This window comes from Falco punctatus (genome assembly GCF_963210335.1).
Source record: "Falco punctatus genome assembly, chromosome: 9".
In the NCBI taxonomy this organism is placed as follows: Eukaryota; Metazoa; Chordata; class Aves; order Falconiformes; family Falconidae; genus Falco; species Falco punctatus.
The window spans coordinates 35,635,767-35,654,731 of NC_137589.1; the positions used below are offsets into that span (position 1 = coordinate 35,635,767).

Here is an 18,965-nt window from a genome sequence, read left to right on the forward strand (position 1 = left end):
CGAGCAGTAAGGCCATATTGACCACAGATGTGTTTGGGGCAGGCATCTTATCGCCTAGAGGTACAGCATGATGTGAGCCTTCGTTTTGAATGGGGGTGAGATTTGCCTCAGCAGAAAGCTACAGCCCTGCAGTGCACGGTGCACGGGATCCCAGCTTGCCTGGCAAGCTGTTGAACCGGGTCCCGGGGTCAGCGTGCACCTATCTGCCAGAATGGTTGCCAGCAGCCTTTCTGCAGGACAGCACTGGCAGAATGTTCTGCTTCAGTCCTGCTACCTATTGCCATTTAAAAAAAAACCAAAACCAACCACCAAATGAGGGAAAAGCACAGTGTTTCGAGGCATTTGAAAGTCCTGGGTGTAGTCTGCAGAAACTGCTTTTTCAGAATACAGGGAAGCCTGTGTGTTAGATATTAGGGAAAAAAATATGTTATCATTGCAAAGTGTGAGGGACTATGGCCTAGATTCTCTTTATAATGGATATGGGGACTTGATCATCTAATTGGGGCTTTTGGGCGGTTCCTGATGAAGTGAGAACATACTTTCAGACTGGTGAGTGCTTATTCAGGCAGATCTACACTGTAGTGAACTGTAGTGTAGGCATGGACTTCAGTTCAGCTTTGTATGGAAGAGATTTAGCTGGATCATGTCTGATTCCCTGGTGTGAAAGGCATAATGGAGAGATAATAGAAGTAGGTAAGGAAGCTTAGAGCATTTGTCATATTTAATACTAATAAATAAGGTGCATTGGACTGCAATATTCCTGGAGTCATCAGCTGCATAGGAAGTATGGTGGGTTGAGATGCTCTGACAGCTTAAAAGCAGCAGTGAGCAAATTCAGTTCATGGCAGAGTTTCCATAGGGCTGCATACATGCGAGCAAGCATGACCTGTTACATGGAAGTAGATACAAGGATTGCTCAGATTATGTAACAGAAAATTTGTGTGTAATAGGTGATTTTTGGAACTCTGCTGCTAGTTCTTGTGTGCTTTGTTATTGAAACTTCACAGGTGAACTATCCCGCTGGTTTACTAGTAGAATTTTCTGTGAAGGTCTGTTTATAACGGTATAATGGTGTATAAGACTTGATTAGAATCTAAGTGAAAATAGCTTGCAAATTGTTTAAGGTTGGGAGTAGATCTAGATGAGTCATTGCTCTTATTCAGTACAGCAGTTTCTGCACTACTAATTCATAGTTTAAATAATTGATTTTTATCTCCTTTAGCAGTCTGGAAATATGTGCTATTTTTCCTGTGTTTTGTGGTTATCCTATAATTCTTCCTTTCAATTTCTATTTGCAGAAGCTGGTGTGCAAACAAATGGGAACAAAAGAAATCAAGTTTTGAAAATTGGACATGGTGGAACTTTGGACAGTGCAGCAGCAGGAGTTCTGGGTAATGAAAAATATAAATACAGTCATCAAAAGATGATTTCAGGAAATGTTTTCATGCCTACATGTAATCAGAAGTGAAGGAACAATTTGGGATGCACATGGCAGGGTTTGTGGTTTTTGGGGAAGGACAGGTTACTGTGGAAAAGTGGTCTGGATTAAATTTCCTCTGTATATACTTTTACACGCATATAATATGTTTCTTAACAGAAGGCTAACACACCCCACACCACACCCCCAATTCCTGAAATAACTTGTGGTTTATTATGTGAAAATACAGACTCTTGTGTATTGAATTCTAAATTACCTCAGAAATTGGTGGCTTGTTTTACTTAAGCTGAGGATTTATAGTCATCATAATTTTCAAAAGTGTTTGTTCTTAAACTAATACTTTCCTGGGGTTTTGAGGGCGCCTTTTGGGTTGTAATACTCACTAAATGAAAGGTATGTAAGATCAGTTCAGCTGCTGCTTTTTTAGGCTCAGTACAGAAACAGTTTTTGCTTCCTGTACCGTCTGTCTTCTTAAAGAAGAGTCATCAAAGAGATTTTGTCTTTTAATTTTGATGGCAATCCATGTATCAAATTCCTTTTTTTTTTTTAAGGAACAGGATGTGTTAATTGCTGCTGTTGAAAACTCAGCTGTGGATATGACTGTTAGGCTGGATTATTCCCATATCATAGATTGTCAGCAGTAGTTTTGTTGATAAGTAACATGCAAACTACATCTTGCTTAAATCGTAGCCTTGTAGCCCTGCTTGGCTAGAAGGAATAACAACAGTACTTTTTTTGTATTGAAAATCAACAGGTACAGCTATGAGTATACACTGAAAGTGAAACGACTTAGTTTTGTTGTAATGACTTCTCTCAGGACCAGCTGTGCTTTTCAGGGGGGTGTTGCTTGCTGAGATTTTTGCTAGTAGGGGCCTGTAGGGTAGTCATTGTCTTTCTCTGTCACCTGTGAACGTTGCAAAATGTAACATTCTTGGGATAGAAGTAAGCACTAGCTCATTTTGTTCCAATTTCCTGTACTGTGTGGCCACTTACTGGAGAATACTGTGTGTATTGCTGAAACAGGCATTTTTCATTTACGCATATGTTCCCTTTGAGCGTGCTACTACTCATTGTGGAAAGTCAACAGCATTGATCCATAGGAAAAGAAAAATCACTCGTGCTTCTTAATTGCTTCTCCTACTGTTCTCTGATATCCAGCAGTCTCCAAAGCCTGCTCCTGTGGCATGACAAAAAGTACTTGGGCTTGATGTGCTTGGTAAAGACAGATAAGTGCATCACCTTAATATGCTATGGATCGATTAAAAAAAGGCACAGGATCTTTCGTTTCACTGCCATACGGAACACACAGAGAAAAATCAATGGTAGCTAGGTTGAAGAGGAGTGGGAAGGGGAATGTGCCCAGATTTCTTGTGGGTTTGGGTAAGATAATGAGGAGAGAGGGGAGGACACAACAGAAACAAGTTATGCAGAAAATATGTGCTGCTTTTTGGGATAGCGTGGTGGGGCAGGAATCTTTCTTTCATCATGGACAGCAGCATAATAGAAGTACTTATTTTCTGAAACCTCTAACCTTTCTTGATCTATGCTGCTGTTGCCCAGGTTTTATGTACTGCTTATCTATAACTTTGTTCATGGGAATTAGTTCTTAGGATCATAGAATGGTTTGTGTTGGAAGGGACCTTAAAGATTATCTAGTTCCCACCCCACTGCCATGGGCAGGGACACCTGCCACTAGACCAGGTTGCTCCAAGCCCCATCCAACCTAGCCTTGGAACACTTCCAGGGATGGGGCATCCACAGCTTCCCTGGGCAACATGTTCCAGTGCCTCATCACCCTCATAGTGAAGAATTTCTTCTTAATATCTAATCTTAATCTAGCCTCTTTCAGTTTAAGTCCACCCCTCCTTGTCTTATCACTATGTGCTCTTGTAAAATGTTGGTACAGAGTCTTACTTAGTGTGCCAGGTGTCCTGCAAGTAACTGGCTGGTGCTTTTCGTCAGAAAATATACTTTTATATTTCTTTTCCTACTGACAGCAAATGTAGATGAGGAAGGACCTTGGAGACAGAGGTCAGTGATCCATGGCGTGTGAGTGAAAGGCAGCTTAGAGACCAGGTGGCATGTGATGGCCCTGCACTGGTAGGAGCTTGGAGCGACTGCTGTCTGAGAGGGAAGACTTTTGTCCTGTCCCCATTTGTGGCTTCCATTGCATGTGAAAGATGGTGGGAGCTAGGACTCAACTTCTTCACATTAGGTCTCTTATTTTAGATACAAGAAGCAAAGAACTGTAGGTCAAGTCTTACTGAATATCTTCTTTTAATATCAGTCTAAGGCTGTGGTTCCAGTTTAGTCTTTCTTGCTGTAAAATGGGAATTTTAAATACTTGGCTTGTTTCTATGTTGCAGTTATGAATTATGCTTCCATAGTAGAAGAAAAGATGAAAAAGTATAAAAAATTAAAAATGCAGTTAAACCTTGTTATGCTCTGTGTAGTCTGGCAAGTTTAGTTTATGTTGCCTTTCAATAATACACGTGCTACACAAGCTGATGATTAATAGGGGAAATTGTTAGTGTCTTGTTCACAGAAGCATTCACTGTTTCTTTAAAATTATGCTACTGAATCTCTTGACAGTCTTCAGCAAATTTCAGCTTAGCAGTTATGTTGAAGTGTCAGTGATGTCATCACATTGCAAGAAAAGTGCTTGGTTATAAAATTTTATTTGTGTGCTTATCTCCTTTTCTCAGCTTTGTTGCAGCTCTTTCCTATCTGGCAAATGACAGGAACAGGCTGAACTGAAGGTACACAAAGGCACAAGCACAGGGGCATGTGTGACTAAAAATCCTCAGGAACAAGAGAAGTAATTGAGAATAAGAAGTAATCTGATGAGTCTCGGAGTGTAAAGATTGAGAAGTATTAGGGCACATGATTTGGGTTTTTTGGTTTTCTTTTCATGTTCATTGTGTTTCATGCTTTTGGTAGTGGCTCCTGGTTAACACAAAGCAGATTTCCTGTAAGTCCCTTAACTCCTGTAGTTTTATTAAAATCAAGGAATCAAGGACATAAGATTTTACGTATTTCATAAGTTGTACACAAAAGTGATTTCCTTCTAAAATTTTCATTGTTTCTTTGGATTGCTGTATGTGGAAAAAATCAATAGGAAAGCATATTCAAGGAAAGCACCTGTCTAAATAGCTTTAAAATAAAATACAGCTCTTTCTGTCTCTTATGAAAAGCTGACTGGTTGCTGTTTTGTAGAATAGTGGTTTAATATTGAAAGATGGTAGTCTTTATGTATGCAATAATAAGAAGGTTTGATAATAAAAGATTTTTGACAGAGGGAATTGGACATTTTGATTATTTGTTTATCAGGCTTACAGCAAGAAAATAAATTTTATTATGCTATCTTAACTGCATTACTCTTGGTCACTATCAACCTTTAAAAGGGCTATTTAGTTACAGTGAAGGCTGGATTCATTATTAGTGAGCCATAGCCTTCATCAAACCAGAGACGGAGTTAATTGCACTATCCGTTTCTGTGGTGATTAAAAGTCAAATAAATCTAGAGGTTGAGTTAAAGCATTTTAACAATAGGTGAAGCTTTTTATCTTCTGCTTTAGACATTTTTTTCCTTTTACTAGTCCCATATTGTTTGAACATCAGAGATACTTTCTCGTAAGTGTTGACTCTTTTCATATGCTACCAGAGCATGAAAGGCTGTATTTCTGACCGGTGTAATATGTAGTAGTGATTGGTGTTGAATAAGGGAACTGCAGAGCTGGTTTTGAAGTGGAATTTTTTTCTTCTTCTGTCTTTTTTAGTGGTTGGTATTGGAAAAGGAACTAAAATGCTGAAAACTATGTTGGCAGGTTCCAAGGTAAGGAATGCTAAAAGACTTGTATTAGTAGGGGTTTTTGTTTGTTTTCTTTTCTTCGACTGAAGACTGCATCAACATACAAACATCTCAGCCATCCTGCATATTTAGTATAAACATATTCTTTGGTTCCTTTTTGTATTTAGTCAGAAATTCAATATTAAGATTGTATGTCCAGAATGGTTATTTTAAAAATTTCATTTGTCTTGGTTTTTATACAAAATGTTAATAAACACCAAATTGCTATTTTACCGGAGGATTTTTATACTATTTAGTGTGTTTTTTACAAAAAGGGACAAAAACTATAATGAAGTTGGCATTTTAAGTGATGTTTTCAGGATATAATTGTGTATGACTACTCAGTTTTTGGTTATGTTCCTTATGTGTAGATAACTTAATTGCTGTTTAGCTTGCATTAACAGACCATCTTTGTTTCCTTTCTCTCTTTTTAAATACCTTGAGGCCTTAAGAGGCACCTTGTGGAATTAAGTGTTTTGTAGTTGTGATAGTGTCTGTCATTCCAGATTGTAGCTCCTGTAAATAAATGCTCTACAAGTGTATGGATAGGCACGTGTAAGAAGCCAAAGGTAGCAAAAGCCTTGTGGCTGCATGAGATAATCCAGACTGGAGCCTTGACAGATGGTTATCTTGTTCATGGCTGCTTTTGATTAGTTGTGCTTTGTCTTTGGTGAGTGTGTTTCAGATTGTAGGTGTTACCTACACAAACAAGTGCATATACTCCCAAGAATAATCTACCAGTGTTGATTCCTTCTTTGCAAGTAAAATCCTGTGGTTTTACCCATTGTTTTTAAATGAGAAGTTTAGGAAAGAGTGGCAGATGCAGAAATCAATTAAGTCTTCCAAATTTCATTTTAAACTTGGGGAAAGTCAATAGCAGACTCAGCAAATTGATAGCCTTTCTAATGCATTTTTTGTTCTATTTTTCCCATTCTCTTCTGGTCTAAAGGCTTAAGCCCTTTACAGGTGCTGAACTGATAGCCTGAGGTAGAATGAGATTGACAATCTTCAGTTCAACTCAAAGGCAAATAATTTGACAGAAGAGAAACAACCAGGATAAAAGGATGTAGCTATAAAGTCTGATGCAAAACTTACTGTGGTCAGTGTCAGTCCCTGCACTGACTGTAATGGGTTTGCGTTTGGTTAATAGGACCAGATATCAGAGGCATCTGTGTTTTGAAACATGCAGTAAGCAGCTGCAGCTGGATTTACAGTGGAATTGTAACCAGTTACCACCTGACATCTCCTTTCAAAGAACTTTTAAGTTAAAGGCATTGAGATACTTCATCTAAATTAAGTCATTGTAGCTAAATGTGTGGAAATTGTTGATTGAAAACCACGTAAAGCAATTGAAGTATCTCTTAAGTTGATGTTCTCGCAAACACTGTGATAGATGACGTAGTTTCTGCGTTTTTGGCAAAACAGAGTATGCACAGAGTTCTTGGCAACTTCACCATAAAGTTCTGTAGACAATGGGAGTGTTACCTAACCAAACATTTTCCCCAGATAACTCAAGGAGGCTTATAGCTGCTGCTGAGGGGCAAGAGAGAAAAACACAGAGGAGAAATGGGCAGTGGGGCCAGTCTGGTAAGTGACCCCAGCTAGATCCGTCAGCTCTCACCTGGCTTTAGACTGGTGTAGGCTGTGGGCACTTGATTCATTGAGGCAAACAAAATTACTCCTTAGAGCAGATCAGCTCTTTCACTGCAACTGTTTGTGTGTTCTGATGTGGCAGAATGTGTGAGGTAGCTAACATCTGTGCCAGGTGGCATGGTGGTCATGAGCCTTCATTGGGAGCTTGCTTTGTTTCTGCTTTACTGTTTTCTATTTATACTTCAATAAATTAGGCATGCAATAATTTGAGAGGCTTAAGGAAGTTGAATAATTTTCCACAGATATCTGCCTACTTGGTTTTTTTTTGACCACGCTGACAACAATGTCTCGTAATGCAGTGAGAGATCTGATACAGACAAACCCATGACTGTCTAATTAGGTTTGAGTATTTTTTTGCATCCCGTGCCATGTGCTAGGATTTTATGCTCTTAATTGATCTTTTTTACCATTGTGGATGCTGAAGTGTTTGTTGAAGTGTGATGTTTTTCTTTTGTTCCTTTTATTACTATAAAGATTCAGATCAACTGTCTGAGCCTCCGTGGTTAGGATTTACTGTTTGGCTATAGGAATGTGTCTTGTAACGAAATAGTTCAGTCTATCATTGTTGGCAGCAGAGCTGTGCTGAATGGCCAAAACGTATGTTACTGCAGTAAACTCCATATGGTGGCTCTGCCAGAGATTGGACTATTTCTGATTTTTTTCCCAAACGTTGTGTGAAACTTTCCTGACTCTGTGTGGCAGCTCCGAACATTATCACTCGATTTGCATCTTATACACATTATACAAGGAGTGTTACTCTTTCAGTGTAGATCTAGTTCTCCATTGGTTTGACCTCCTTATGAATTAAATCAAAACAAATAGAAATGTGCAGCCAAGGGCAATACCTACTTAGTGTTCCAGATTTCTCATTGAATTCTTAGTATTTATCCAGAAATAAAAATGTGAGCAGGCTAGCTTAGGTTTTGTTTGCTTTATTTTGTTTCAGATGCTCCAAATGAGGAGGAGAAGCTGAATCCTCTTGGATCTGGAATTTAAATACTGAGCATTTAATACATCTTTCATAGGAGAATCACTTTTCCTTCCTGCGTTCAGGGACTTGGACTTTGTCTTAGTTAGAATTCTTGTACTGCATTATTTTGAGAGAAATTGTTTCATTGTGTTTGCAAAATAAAGAATGAGAAAATATTTTCTGCTTCACCAGTAAAATGAATACGATGGGGCTGTACCAATTTTTATTGTGGTTAATTGTTTCTGAACAACTCAGTCTTATGGGTGACTAGTCTGTCTCAAATGCAGTGTAGAAGTGGGGTTTTTTTTGGGGGGGGAAATAGGTTAGAAAATGCTAGCTAGCAGCACAGTTTCCAAAGCAGTAATCCAGTTTTATAACCTCTCATCTACCAGAATGCGTTGTTACATAGAAGCAAATGAGGGAAATGTCAGAGAAGAAAAAAAAGAAGAGCAGTAAGCAATGAAATTCATTATTCCAATAGTTTCTACCAGGAGGACATGTCTTCCAACACATACAGCCTTTAGTTTTAGGTGGAATAAAACAGGATAATTGAAATTTTCAGATTTCAGTTCCATGCTTAATTTGCATATTTTTCAGTGCAATAACGTCTGAGTTCACCCTAAGAGAATTGAGTCATACTAGTGTGAATAAAGCCAGAACTTGGCCATCCATCAAACTGTGCTTGAAATCACTGCCTTTCAGTAAGCAGAAAGTGTGGTCTTACTGGTTTTATCTGAGGATGCAACTTCTTGTCATGGTCCGCATACAATCTGAAACCCCAGGTGCTCAGTGATGTGAGGGGAATTGCCTGAGTACTTTGCACTGGTTGCACAAGCTTGGGCAGGGACTAGTTAAAACAGAAGATTTAATGTCTAAAGTTGTGGCTTCTCAAAGTGAAACACTATAAAAAATGAAGAAATCACTGAATAGAGTAAAACCCAAACTCCAAATGATCACAAGGACTAAAAAGAGATTATGGGCAGAATGAAGATATGTCAATGACCTGATATGTGACAACTGTTCTATTATAATTGTTAACATTTGAGTTCTTATGAATCCTGGATGGAAAAATGAGTGTTAGTTCAGTGATCAGGTCTCAAAACTTGCCAGTCACACTTGCATCCTATGAGAGAAGGCTTGCCTGAGCAGGAATTCATTCAAATTACATAAGAGAATTTCTGAGAGATATGTAAATTACTTGCAGTGTGATTCTGGGATTAGAGTTTGTATGTTGCAAAATTGTTTCTCTGGAGGGTTGGCAGCAGATGCTGCCGAACAAAATGTCCATAAAGAAGGTTTACCTCCTGTGATTATCTTGCTGTCCTAAAAGTTAGGCTTCAATTTGTATCCGTGGCTTCTCAAACATAAAGCTTGCTCGCTTTCTCCATTAATTGGTGTTTTTTTTAAAGTAAGTCCTTGGCTTCCATCTTTTGGCGATGAGTTCCATGAATTAATGCATTAAAAAGCACATCTAGTAGTTCTATAAGGAGCAGAACTAATGAAGCCTTTTCTTGTGACTTCGTTTGTTAACAGCTCGTTAGACACCAGAGCCCCACGTGGACTCTTTGGTACCCAGTAATACACTGGAGGCTCCCTCTGAAGCCTTTTTCATAGTGGAAGCTGCAATATATTTATTTCCTCTATCTGCCTGTTTTCAGGAGGCTTATAAGAACTCGGCATCTCTGAGTTCTCTATTCTTCTGCCAGCATTTGTGTGGTTGCACATTAACATGCACACCATGATGGTGCAAGTGCTATTTCTTTGGAAATCCTAATTTCTTTCTAAAGAGTCTTGCTGTGTTTTTTCGTGGTTTTTTTTGTTTGGGTTTTTTTTAAGCATTTCAAAAGCCATTTGTGCTCCAGTTCGTATATTTGAGTCATGACTGCAAGAAAATTGAGTTGACTTTCCTTTTGAAGGATTGTCTTAGTGGTGTACATTCTTACTTTTAATCTTTAAAAATTCTCTATATAGTATCAGCTGGCTGAGTTCTTTGTTTCATCTTGCTTTCTTTTGGAGCTGGTGAAACCAAAACTACCTTTACAGTAGGTTTTGTATCATAGAGATGCGTTCTATTTTCTTTTTCATATTTTGGTATTTTTAACATTGTCTTGGAGGGGCAAGATTTGTGGGTAGTGGTAATATTTCTTATTAGACTGATTGATACAGTATCAAAATGAGGCATTTGGAAGTGCAAGCCCTTTCTCAGATGTAAAATAGAAGCCATGGACTTTAAGTGTATTTGAGATTTGTTTAGAGTTTAGTGAGGTAGGTATCTGTTAGACCATTTCTGAAAGAAAAAGTAGTTAATGCTTGTGTGTGTGGCACACCAACAATTCTGTGTGGGAAGGCAGTTACAGTTAAGACCCCAAGACTGTTCCACACAGATGGGCTACATTTTATCACCCACGTTAATAAAATAGAGTAAGAAAACAATTTATTTTCTGTGTGGGATAGAAAGCTTTTGTTCACAACTGATCAGCCAAGCTCCCAGTCACAAGGCAAGGGAGACTGTTACTGCTTGCCTGATGATTCTTCAGGTCCCATTTTGCTTGTGTTCATCTGTGGGTTTAGTTGGGCTTTTGCTTCCAAATTACAGTATTGTATCCAACTGTCTATATTTGTCTTGGAGGAATCCAAGTAGAAGTGGTTTGTTTGCTCTTTAGCTCTTTCCCTAGGACATTTTTCATCTGCAACACCTTCTAATTTTTCACTCTGGTTCATGCCCTTTTGCATTCTCACACCTCTTTGTTTACAGTATCCGATCCACAATAACCAAGGGTCTGACTGAGTTTCTTTTTCTATAGAAATGGGAGAGGTAGCATAAAGAGAGTGCAGTATGGGACCTGCACATTTAAGCAAAGTGGATTATAGCTACACAAAATGTCATTACTTTGCCTCTGTTCAAGCCCAAAGAAATTATTGTTTCCTTACAAGGGAGGCAGGAGAGGAAAGGAGATGATAAGGTTATCTCCTAGGGGAAAGAAAGAGCCTGGTAGATTATATGTTGTGGCATGTGAAGGGGTTAGTGTGAGGTAATGTTATAGCATGCCATAAATCCAATATCTTTATTGAGCCCATGGTTTTTTTCTGAACCCAGCGGAGTTATGAATTTTAGTTCCCAGGCTTGTTTTGAAAGGTGTTTTATAGGTTTCCCTTGAGGAACAGGACTGGCAGATTGGAGATGGAGTGATTGTTTTATGAGAGATGTTAACCCACGGGCAGATGAATGTGTTCCAGCCCTTGTAGACTGGCTAGGTGAATTCTTCCTGACAGGTAGTGTTTGCTTAATTTCACCCATTGAATTACCATTTTGTGCTTTAGGTGAGGTGTATTACGTTCCTGAAATACAGATACAGGACAGAGAGGTCTTGACATTTCTCTTACATCCTATTTATTACATTATTGTGCAAACATTCAAGGAATACTTCCTTGTATGTTTGCATAATACAGTGCAAAGACGTCTATTAATAAAACTTGTCCTACTTTATGTCTGTAGTCTTTAACAGCTATATCCAAGTACTGCTATAATAGTTTGCTTTTTTTTTAACCAGTACTGACACTCAAGAAAGTTTTTGCAGAACCAGAGCTTTCTGTTATAATTCCATGACATCTCTCCAGAGCAGAGCACTCGAGAAAGTTTTTGCAGAACCAGAGCTTTCTGTTATAATTCCATGACATCTCTCCAGAGCAGAGGAGGTTGGTTCAGAGACCCATTGCTGTTTACGCAAACTTAGGATTGGTTTCTATCCTGTGTGTATTATTTTGCATTACTGACAACAAATCTTGTTGCTTGAATGCCTCCAGATATTAGATAGAAATCAATGTCAGTTTATAACAGGATAGTTGTCTTCCTTACTTTGTCACAAGGAAAATGCATATATGAAATGAAGTCTGGGAAATGCATGAATGATGCTGGTTTTGTTGTGTTTTGAGGATGTGTATAAGTTGTTATCAAAACTTGGTGTCTGTATGAAACAAGATGCACTGAGGGAATGTTAAGCCTGCACAGTGGAGGATGCAGGAATCAGGAAGTGTTAGTTGGATAAAACATGCCCTTACATGTTACACACTATGGACGTCTTTAATTACCTGTTACTGCAAAACATGATACATTTTTTAACCTGCTTTTTTGATAACAAATCATACGCTGATTTGAGTATCTACTCCTTCCTGCCCTGCCCATTATCCCCAAAACAAAGTTGTAGAGGAAGAAGCTGTTAAATAGTACAGATAACACTTTCCTGCAGTGGTACCGTTAGTAAGCTGGCTTAACGTGCTGTGTGTTGCTCGAGTCTCTTTTATGCTCACTCCAGAGGCCTAATCTATTAATAGCTCAGCTTCATGCTCTATTAATATTCACACTTCTTTTAAACTGGTGAAAATCTTGAGGAGACTGCCCCTATTGTGCTGCAGAAGCTCCTTCCTCCAAAAATGCCAAGTACTTAAGGAGCATGCTCTAGTGTCATTTTTCTGTTCTTCCATTCATGAGGTCAGTGTCTCCTTCTTTCCACTTGACTGTTCTAAAGTTGTGTGTGCGTACAGTTCTTGGTTGCATTCATTAAAATAAAATCAAGACTGCAGCATGGCAAGGCTTTTTTCTTTTTTTTTAATAAAGATCATATTAAAAAAATGTTAACAGATTTAAACTACCCATTCTCCATTGTTTTCTGTAGTGTTCCTTTCTGGTGGTTTGGAGGTGCTCTTAGCACCGCCTTTTAGACTTTACTGCATCTTGGCCTTAGCAATGTCTTTGAATTCACCTAAAGGCTTTCATGGATTCAGTTTTATCTGTGAATTTGCATGTACCGATAAAATCTTACCCCTCTGGAAGGACTGTGTTATAGTTCTGGGCAGAGAATTATGAATTTCCTTAAACCTGTTTCTCAGATAGGAGCTGAAGGTCATCTTTGTTTATTTTGTATAATCTGTGGTGTAGGTCCTAGAAGACAGAATGAGGAAACGGGTACTAAAGTTGAAGATGTAATTTAAGAGCTAAACTGGAACATACTGGTGAGCGGGATAGGTTTCCACAGAGAGCATGTGCCAGGAAGGTTTACGTGAAGAGACTGGGCTACAGGCAGCCACTTCTGGACATTAACCTGCGTCCTGTCTTGGATATTGTGAGCCTGAATTGTATTTATAAGTGATATGTGGCCACAGTGCTATGTCGGATGAACCAGTGTTTCTGTTGGGATTGTTCCCCCTTCCACCCCCTTTCTTTCTCTCTTAACACAAAAATTTAAACTTGTAACAGTTTTTAGCTACTACCTTAAAGCTTCTCGGAACTCCAGGTAAAGTATCTTTTGTGGATTACCCTATCACAGGTGCTTCAAGTCCCTCACATTGAAAAGCTAGTCAGCCCGTATATTTGAACTTTTTTAATAAGCTGACATAAGAGGTCAGAAAATCCTGTTTAGCCCAAGAGTAAAGATCAGATAGTTTTTCAGCAATGACAGTACAATTACAGCATCTAGCAGTAAATAAAATTATGTGCAGGCTTAGCACAACGTCAGCTTTTTCTTTTAGGGGAAAAAAATGAATGGTAGAGAAGTTGTAATGTTTGTGTGTATTAAGAGGACATGTTTGGTGTTTGATAATTTTGAATTTGCTCTGTTGTAAAATACGGACCTCCTCCCTCATCCTGCAGTCTTTATTTTGCCTCTGTGCAACCTGCTTTTAAGAGATTAGGGCTCTGTGCTTTTAATATATTGGAATCTGCTTAGTGAGAGTGCTTTGTTTTGGAAAATAATTGAAACTATGGCAACCCTCGGGTTTTTTTCCAGCTTATTTGTCTACCCCATGTACTCCTCTGGTTTGGTGAATGATTAGCATGCTGGAAACCACTGGTAGCTGCTAATGTTATATAAACAGCAAATACAAGTTATGTAAATATTAAATCCAGAGCACCTTAGTTGTGCTTTAGAAATCATTAGACACAAACTGAATGTCACTGTAGAACTGAGGGTATAAGGCCTCTTCACTGTCTCAGCGGCCTAAGTCTGCAAAAATGTAAGTGCTCGCACCAGGCTTGCAGACTGGATGGGTCTGCCACAGGAACACTAATTCTGATCAGTGCTTGCCTGCTGTGCGCTTGCTCTGATTTCCTTCAGGTTCTCTAAAGCACTTGTTTTTTGTTTGGGTTTTTTTGTTTGTTTGTTTTGTTTTATTTCCCTCAAACTTGTCAGCCACGCACAGACACCAGTTTACATAAATTGACTTTCTGTTCCTATTGAATAGGGCTTCTCTTTCCCAGCTTTCAGTCTCTTGCACAGGGGACTGTAGCCTTTATTTATTTATTTTCCTTTTACACTTCTGTGTTCAGTTGCTGCTGTGATTAGAAAATAGGTCATCCTTGGATGAACTCTTCTGAACTGCCTCTTCCAGAGAGCTTGCTTGCCTGGGATATTCTTGCAGTGGAAGCCATCTTAAAATCTTCCTGACAGCTACTAGTGACCTTATTTCATAATTACTTGTGTTTCTGTCTAGCTCTTCCAAAGTGTTGCTTCTCTGTGTTTGAAAAAGCTTTTAAAACATGTTATAATTTAAGATTTCAAGTCTCTGGCATCTTTCCAAATAAAACTTTGATATATTAACAGTTAGAACTGAGAAGCTCTGTTCCATGGTCTGTCTGGCATTTGCACTGACAAGTGGGACAGACATGCCTGGCAGTCAGCCCAGGGGCTTCAGCCTGCAGGAGCCCCCCCCGGGCTGGGTTGTGCAGCTAATAGCTATGCTGGCTGTGCAGCCCCTCTGACAGGAGGGGATTCTTCTTCCTTATCCTCCTCTTCCTCCTTTCACTGTTAAATATGTATGCTGATAAAGTCTTGCGTGCTTCTTTCTCTTTTTATGGATACACTTTCCATTCTGCGTTAGTAGAAAGATTTCTCTGAAATTGTGTATGAATTAAAAAAGCCAAATGATAGCTATTCTCTTACTAAAACTTTATTGTACATATTATATGGTTTACTATCTGTGAGAATTTTGGCTGTGCCCTGTGGTTGTGACTCCAAAACAAAATTCCTTTTCTCAAGATGTGTCAGATTTATTAGAGGGTTTGGAATTTGTTTCTTATGTGCTCCTGTAATCCTGTTCTTTTGCCGGCCCTGGCCTTTATGGCATGTTTCTTTCTGGTCATGGGTATGGTAGCAAACGTATGACTGCCAAAGCACTTCACTGTCTGTCTGGTCTTGTTGAGGTCGCATCCACTGCATCCCCCAGTCTGTGTGACAGTCTTCATGTTATCGTTGACAGAGTACAGTGGCTTGTCACTGTGAAGTATCTTCTTAAGGCTGTCTCTTCACTAATATGAATGAAAGAGTTGCTTATACTTGAGGGCTTCTGATCACTTTGCTCCCTTTTGTTTCAGTTGCCATAATATCCAGAAAATGGTCTTCTAGACAGCTGAGAGGTGTAGTAGCCATTCCCTAATGCGGGATAGCTTTGGGAAGGTCTGTATGCCCTCAGGGTTGTTGCCCTGTTGTACAGTTGTGAGGCTCTGTTTTGGGACCATGCAAACCACCATTAGAAGTTGGAATTATTGCTTGCTACAGTGCTTGCAAGTTGTGACTGGGAATGCTTGATCTTAACTTGTAATGCACTACACTTGCATGTTGTAGAATCCCATAGGAAAGCTGAGATAGATGCTGATTTTAATCTTTAAATAGTTTGGCTTCTGGTCTTTTGAGATGAGTAGGGGGCAAGGACATAGGGGCTACTGATTGGCAGAGTGTTGTCTGACGAGCTGCTGATACAAGGATGTTTTCTGTCATGGTCTGCACTTGGAAGGATTTTCCACTGCCTGTAACACCTACTACCTTGCTTTTTTTGTTTCACATTGAGTGGGTTGAAGGCAGTGTGGTTGTGAGCAATTGCTGTCTGTGTTCCTGCAGTGATTTGTCATTTGAGGAAGAATGCCCCTAGATATACTTCATAAAACTGGAAGAAATAAATGATTGCCAACACAGGTGAGAAAAGGTCACCAAAGACTTACTAAATGACTCAGAATCCATTGTGTGCTTCCGAGGGCAGTGTGAGTTAGAGTCTAAAGAGAGCTAATGCTGAATTTTGACGCAAAGTGAGAGGAACAATAAGTTAAGTCTGCATTCTCATGTTATCTTCTACAAGCTCCAGGTCCTGCACACTAACAAAGGGGAAGTAAACCCTATTAAGTGGCTAGTAAGAATTGTGCTATATAATTGTAGATACCCAAGGGCACTCCAGAGACTGATCATAAACCAACTGTAATTCATAATTTTCTGACCTGTTATAGCCTTTTTTGAGGATTATTGCATTGCTGGCTTGAGTCTTTGTGCACCTTTAAAGGCATCGGTAAGGACTGGCCATTTGTGACTAATTTTTAAGGATGCTGTTTTGTCCTGGTTTCAGCTGGGACAGAGTTAATTTTCTTCTTAGTAGCTGGTGTTTTGGGTTTGGTGTGAGAACAGTGTTGATAACACACTGATGTTTTTGGTTGTTGCTAGGTAGTGTTTATAAAGTAAGTCAAAGACTTTTCATTTTCTCAGGCCCTGCCAGTGAGAGGCTGGAGGGGAACAAGAAATTGGGAGGGGACACAGCGAGGACAGCTGACCCCAACTAGCCAAAGAGATATTCCGTACCATATGATGTCATGTTGAGTATATATAAACTGGAGGAAGAAGGAGGACGGACATGTGTCATTATGGCATTTGTCTTCCTGAGTAACTGTTAACATGTGATGGAGCCCTGCTCTCCTGGAGATGGCTGAACACCTGCCTGCTGACGGGAAATGATGAATGAATTCCTTGCTTTGCTTTGCTGGCATGCATAGCTTTTGCTTTACCTATGAAACTGTCTTTATCTCAACTCACAAGTTTTCTCACTTTTACTCTTCTGATCCTCTCCCCCATCCCACTGTGGGAGGAGTGAGTGAGTAGCTGTGTGGGGCTTAGTCGCCAGCCGGGATTAAACCACAACATCTTTTTACAAATGGGATGGGTATTTTTTGCCCTTTTTGCAGAAATTAAAGGGAAGTCAAGTGTTGAGATTTGGATTGTATTGGTCATACAGTTTGTGTTTACATATAAACAGTTGATATTATCTCTGTGTTGCTTGTAGGTCAAATATAACATGTTGTTGTAACAGACAGCCTGAAGCAAGATAGCCAAATTAGACAAAACCAGAATTAAGAGGAAGAGAGTAATTCAGACTCAAGTAGTGTAAGTACGTTGGTTTGGAAACATCTGAAGACAGTATGTGAGGTTTCCAACTTTTAGATTCAGAGTTTTACTGAACTGCTAAGATCATTCATCATGCTAGGATTATGAAGATCTGTTCACATGTTTTTATTAACCTCTAGAATAGCTGCTGAGTAGTGTCTCTTCCTAGCTATGCTATTAAATGTTAAGAACTAGATCATTAAATGTCTCAGAAAGTAGGCGGTTTTATGGTCCTAAAAGCAGATAACATACTTTAAAGTTTATTTAAATGTTTGTTGTGGAGCAGCCTTCATCCATTCTTCCTTTCATTTTTTCCATGCATTCCTAAAGTATGTAAACTTCAAGAATTTGAATTTCAAATGCCTAATTTTGCAGAGTTATCAGGGGATTCAGACATCTGCAGTATTTAGGAAAAAAGTAGCCTTAATGAAATGTTGAGGTTTTACCCAGCAGGAAGCTAAACACTACACAGCCATTTGCTCATTCCCCCACAGTGGGATGGGGTAGAGAATTGGAAAAAGGTAAAACTCAAGGGTTGAGATAAAGATGGTTTAATAGGTAAAGCAAAAGCCATGCGTGCAAGCAAAGCAAAACAAGGAATTCCTTCCCCACTTCCCATGGACAGGCAGGTGCTCAGCCCTCACCAGGAAGGCAGGGCTCCATCATGCTTGAGCAGTTATTTGGGAAGACAAATGCCATCACTCCGAACGTCCCCTCCTTCTTCCCCCAGCTTTATATGCTGAGCATGAAGTCATATGGTATGGAATATCCCTTTGGTCAGTTGGGGTCAGCTGTCCTGGCTCTGTCCCCTCTCAACTTTTCGTGCCCCCCAGGCTACTCACTTGTGGGGTGGGGTGAAGAGAGAAAAGGTGTTGGCTCAGCAGTAAGGAGAACACCATTGTGTTATCAACACTTTTTCCAGCACAAATCGAAAGCATAGCCCCGTACTAGCTGTTATGAAAAAAATCAACTCTGTCCCAGCTAAAACCAGTAGATGCGGTAAGCAAAGAATACAGTTATTTTTATTATGAAGTCTGCACTCCGTTGTCTTTTGTCTGACTATTCCTGCTGCTTCCATTTCATGGAAGTTGCTTGAAGAAATAACATTGAAGTGGCAGGTTGTCACATGGAACAAAATCAAGGCATGTCTTTGTAGTCCCATTTTGTGGGTGTGATTTATATGCCTACACTACTATTACTTGAGCTTGTTTGTACTTTGCAAGGACATGAAAAAGGATGCATTGCATCAAAGAGTAAAATGTTAATGCTTGTGCCTGTTTGGATGTGTTCCAGTAGAATTTGGTCAACCAGCTTCTAAAATACACATCCATTTACAACTTGGTTCAAATTTATATTAGCTCAGCTGGGAGTAAGTTCATCGAAACCTTACTGGGAATTAGGCTTGTGGAACACCTTGATTTTTGTCTACCAGGCTATGTAAATGCTTTACTTTGAAGGCCCCTGGATTTAGTATATGGCTGAGAGAAATGGAATGGAATAGGATAGTGGGTCAAACAACAGATATTAATACCTGAAGGTATCTCCAAACTTGACCCAAACACATGTTACAGCATGAGTCCTCATGTGTTGGCAGCCTTGTGAAATGGCGTGGGGCAGCTGGTTCATGGGAAGCCTGTCAGCTTCAGCAGGTTCTGCCCTGTACTCGCAGCCTGGCAGTATTTAGGATGGAAGTACATCAGGTGAAGTGCAGTAAGGACAAGAGCTACTGGCCTGGGAACAGGTTAATTCCTTCCTGCAAGCTACAGACACATACACTGAACAATTTAGAGAAAAAACCTGAAACAGAAATACTCAGAGAACCCATGATGAGCAGAGATGTCGCTCAGTGGCCTTGCACTC

At 39.5% G+C, this 18,965-nt stretch overlaps 1 protein-coding gene across 2 annotated transcripts in view; it reads left to right on the forward strand.

The window, feature by feature from the left end:
• The window catches only part of TRUB1 (TruB pseudouridine synthase family member 1), a 31,884-nt gene that overhangs the window by 1,485 nt on the left and 11,434 nt on the right, over positions 1-18,965 (forward strand). For both annotated transcript variants that reach the window (XM_080403381.1, XM_080403380.1), the window contains exons 2-3: positions 1,299-1,391; positions 5,218-5,273. In XM_080403381.1, coding sequence (XP_080259507.1) covers positions 1,299-1,391; positions 5,218-5,273 — 149 coding nt within the window. The remainder of the gene's footprint in view (positions 1-1,298; positions 1,392-5,217; positions 5,274-18,965) is intronic.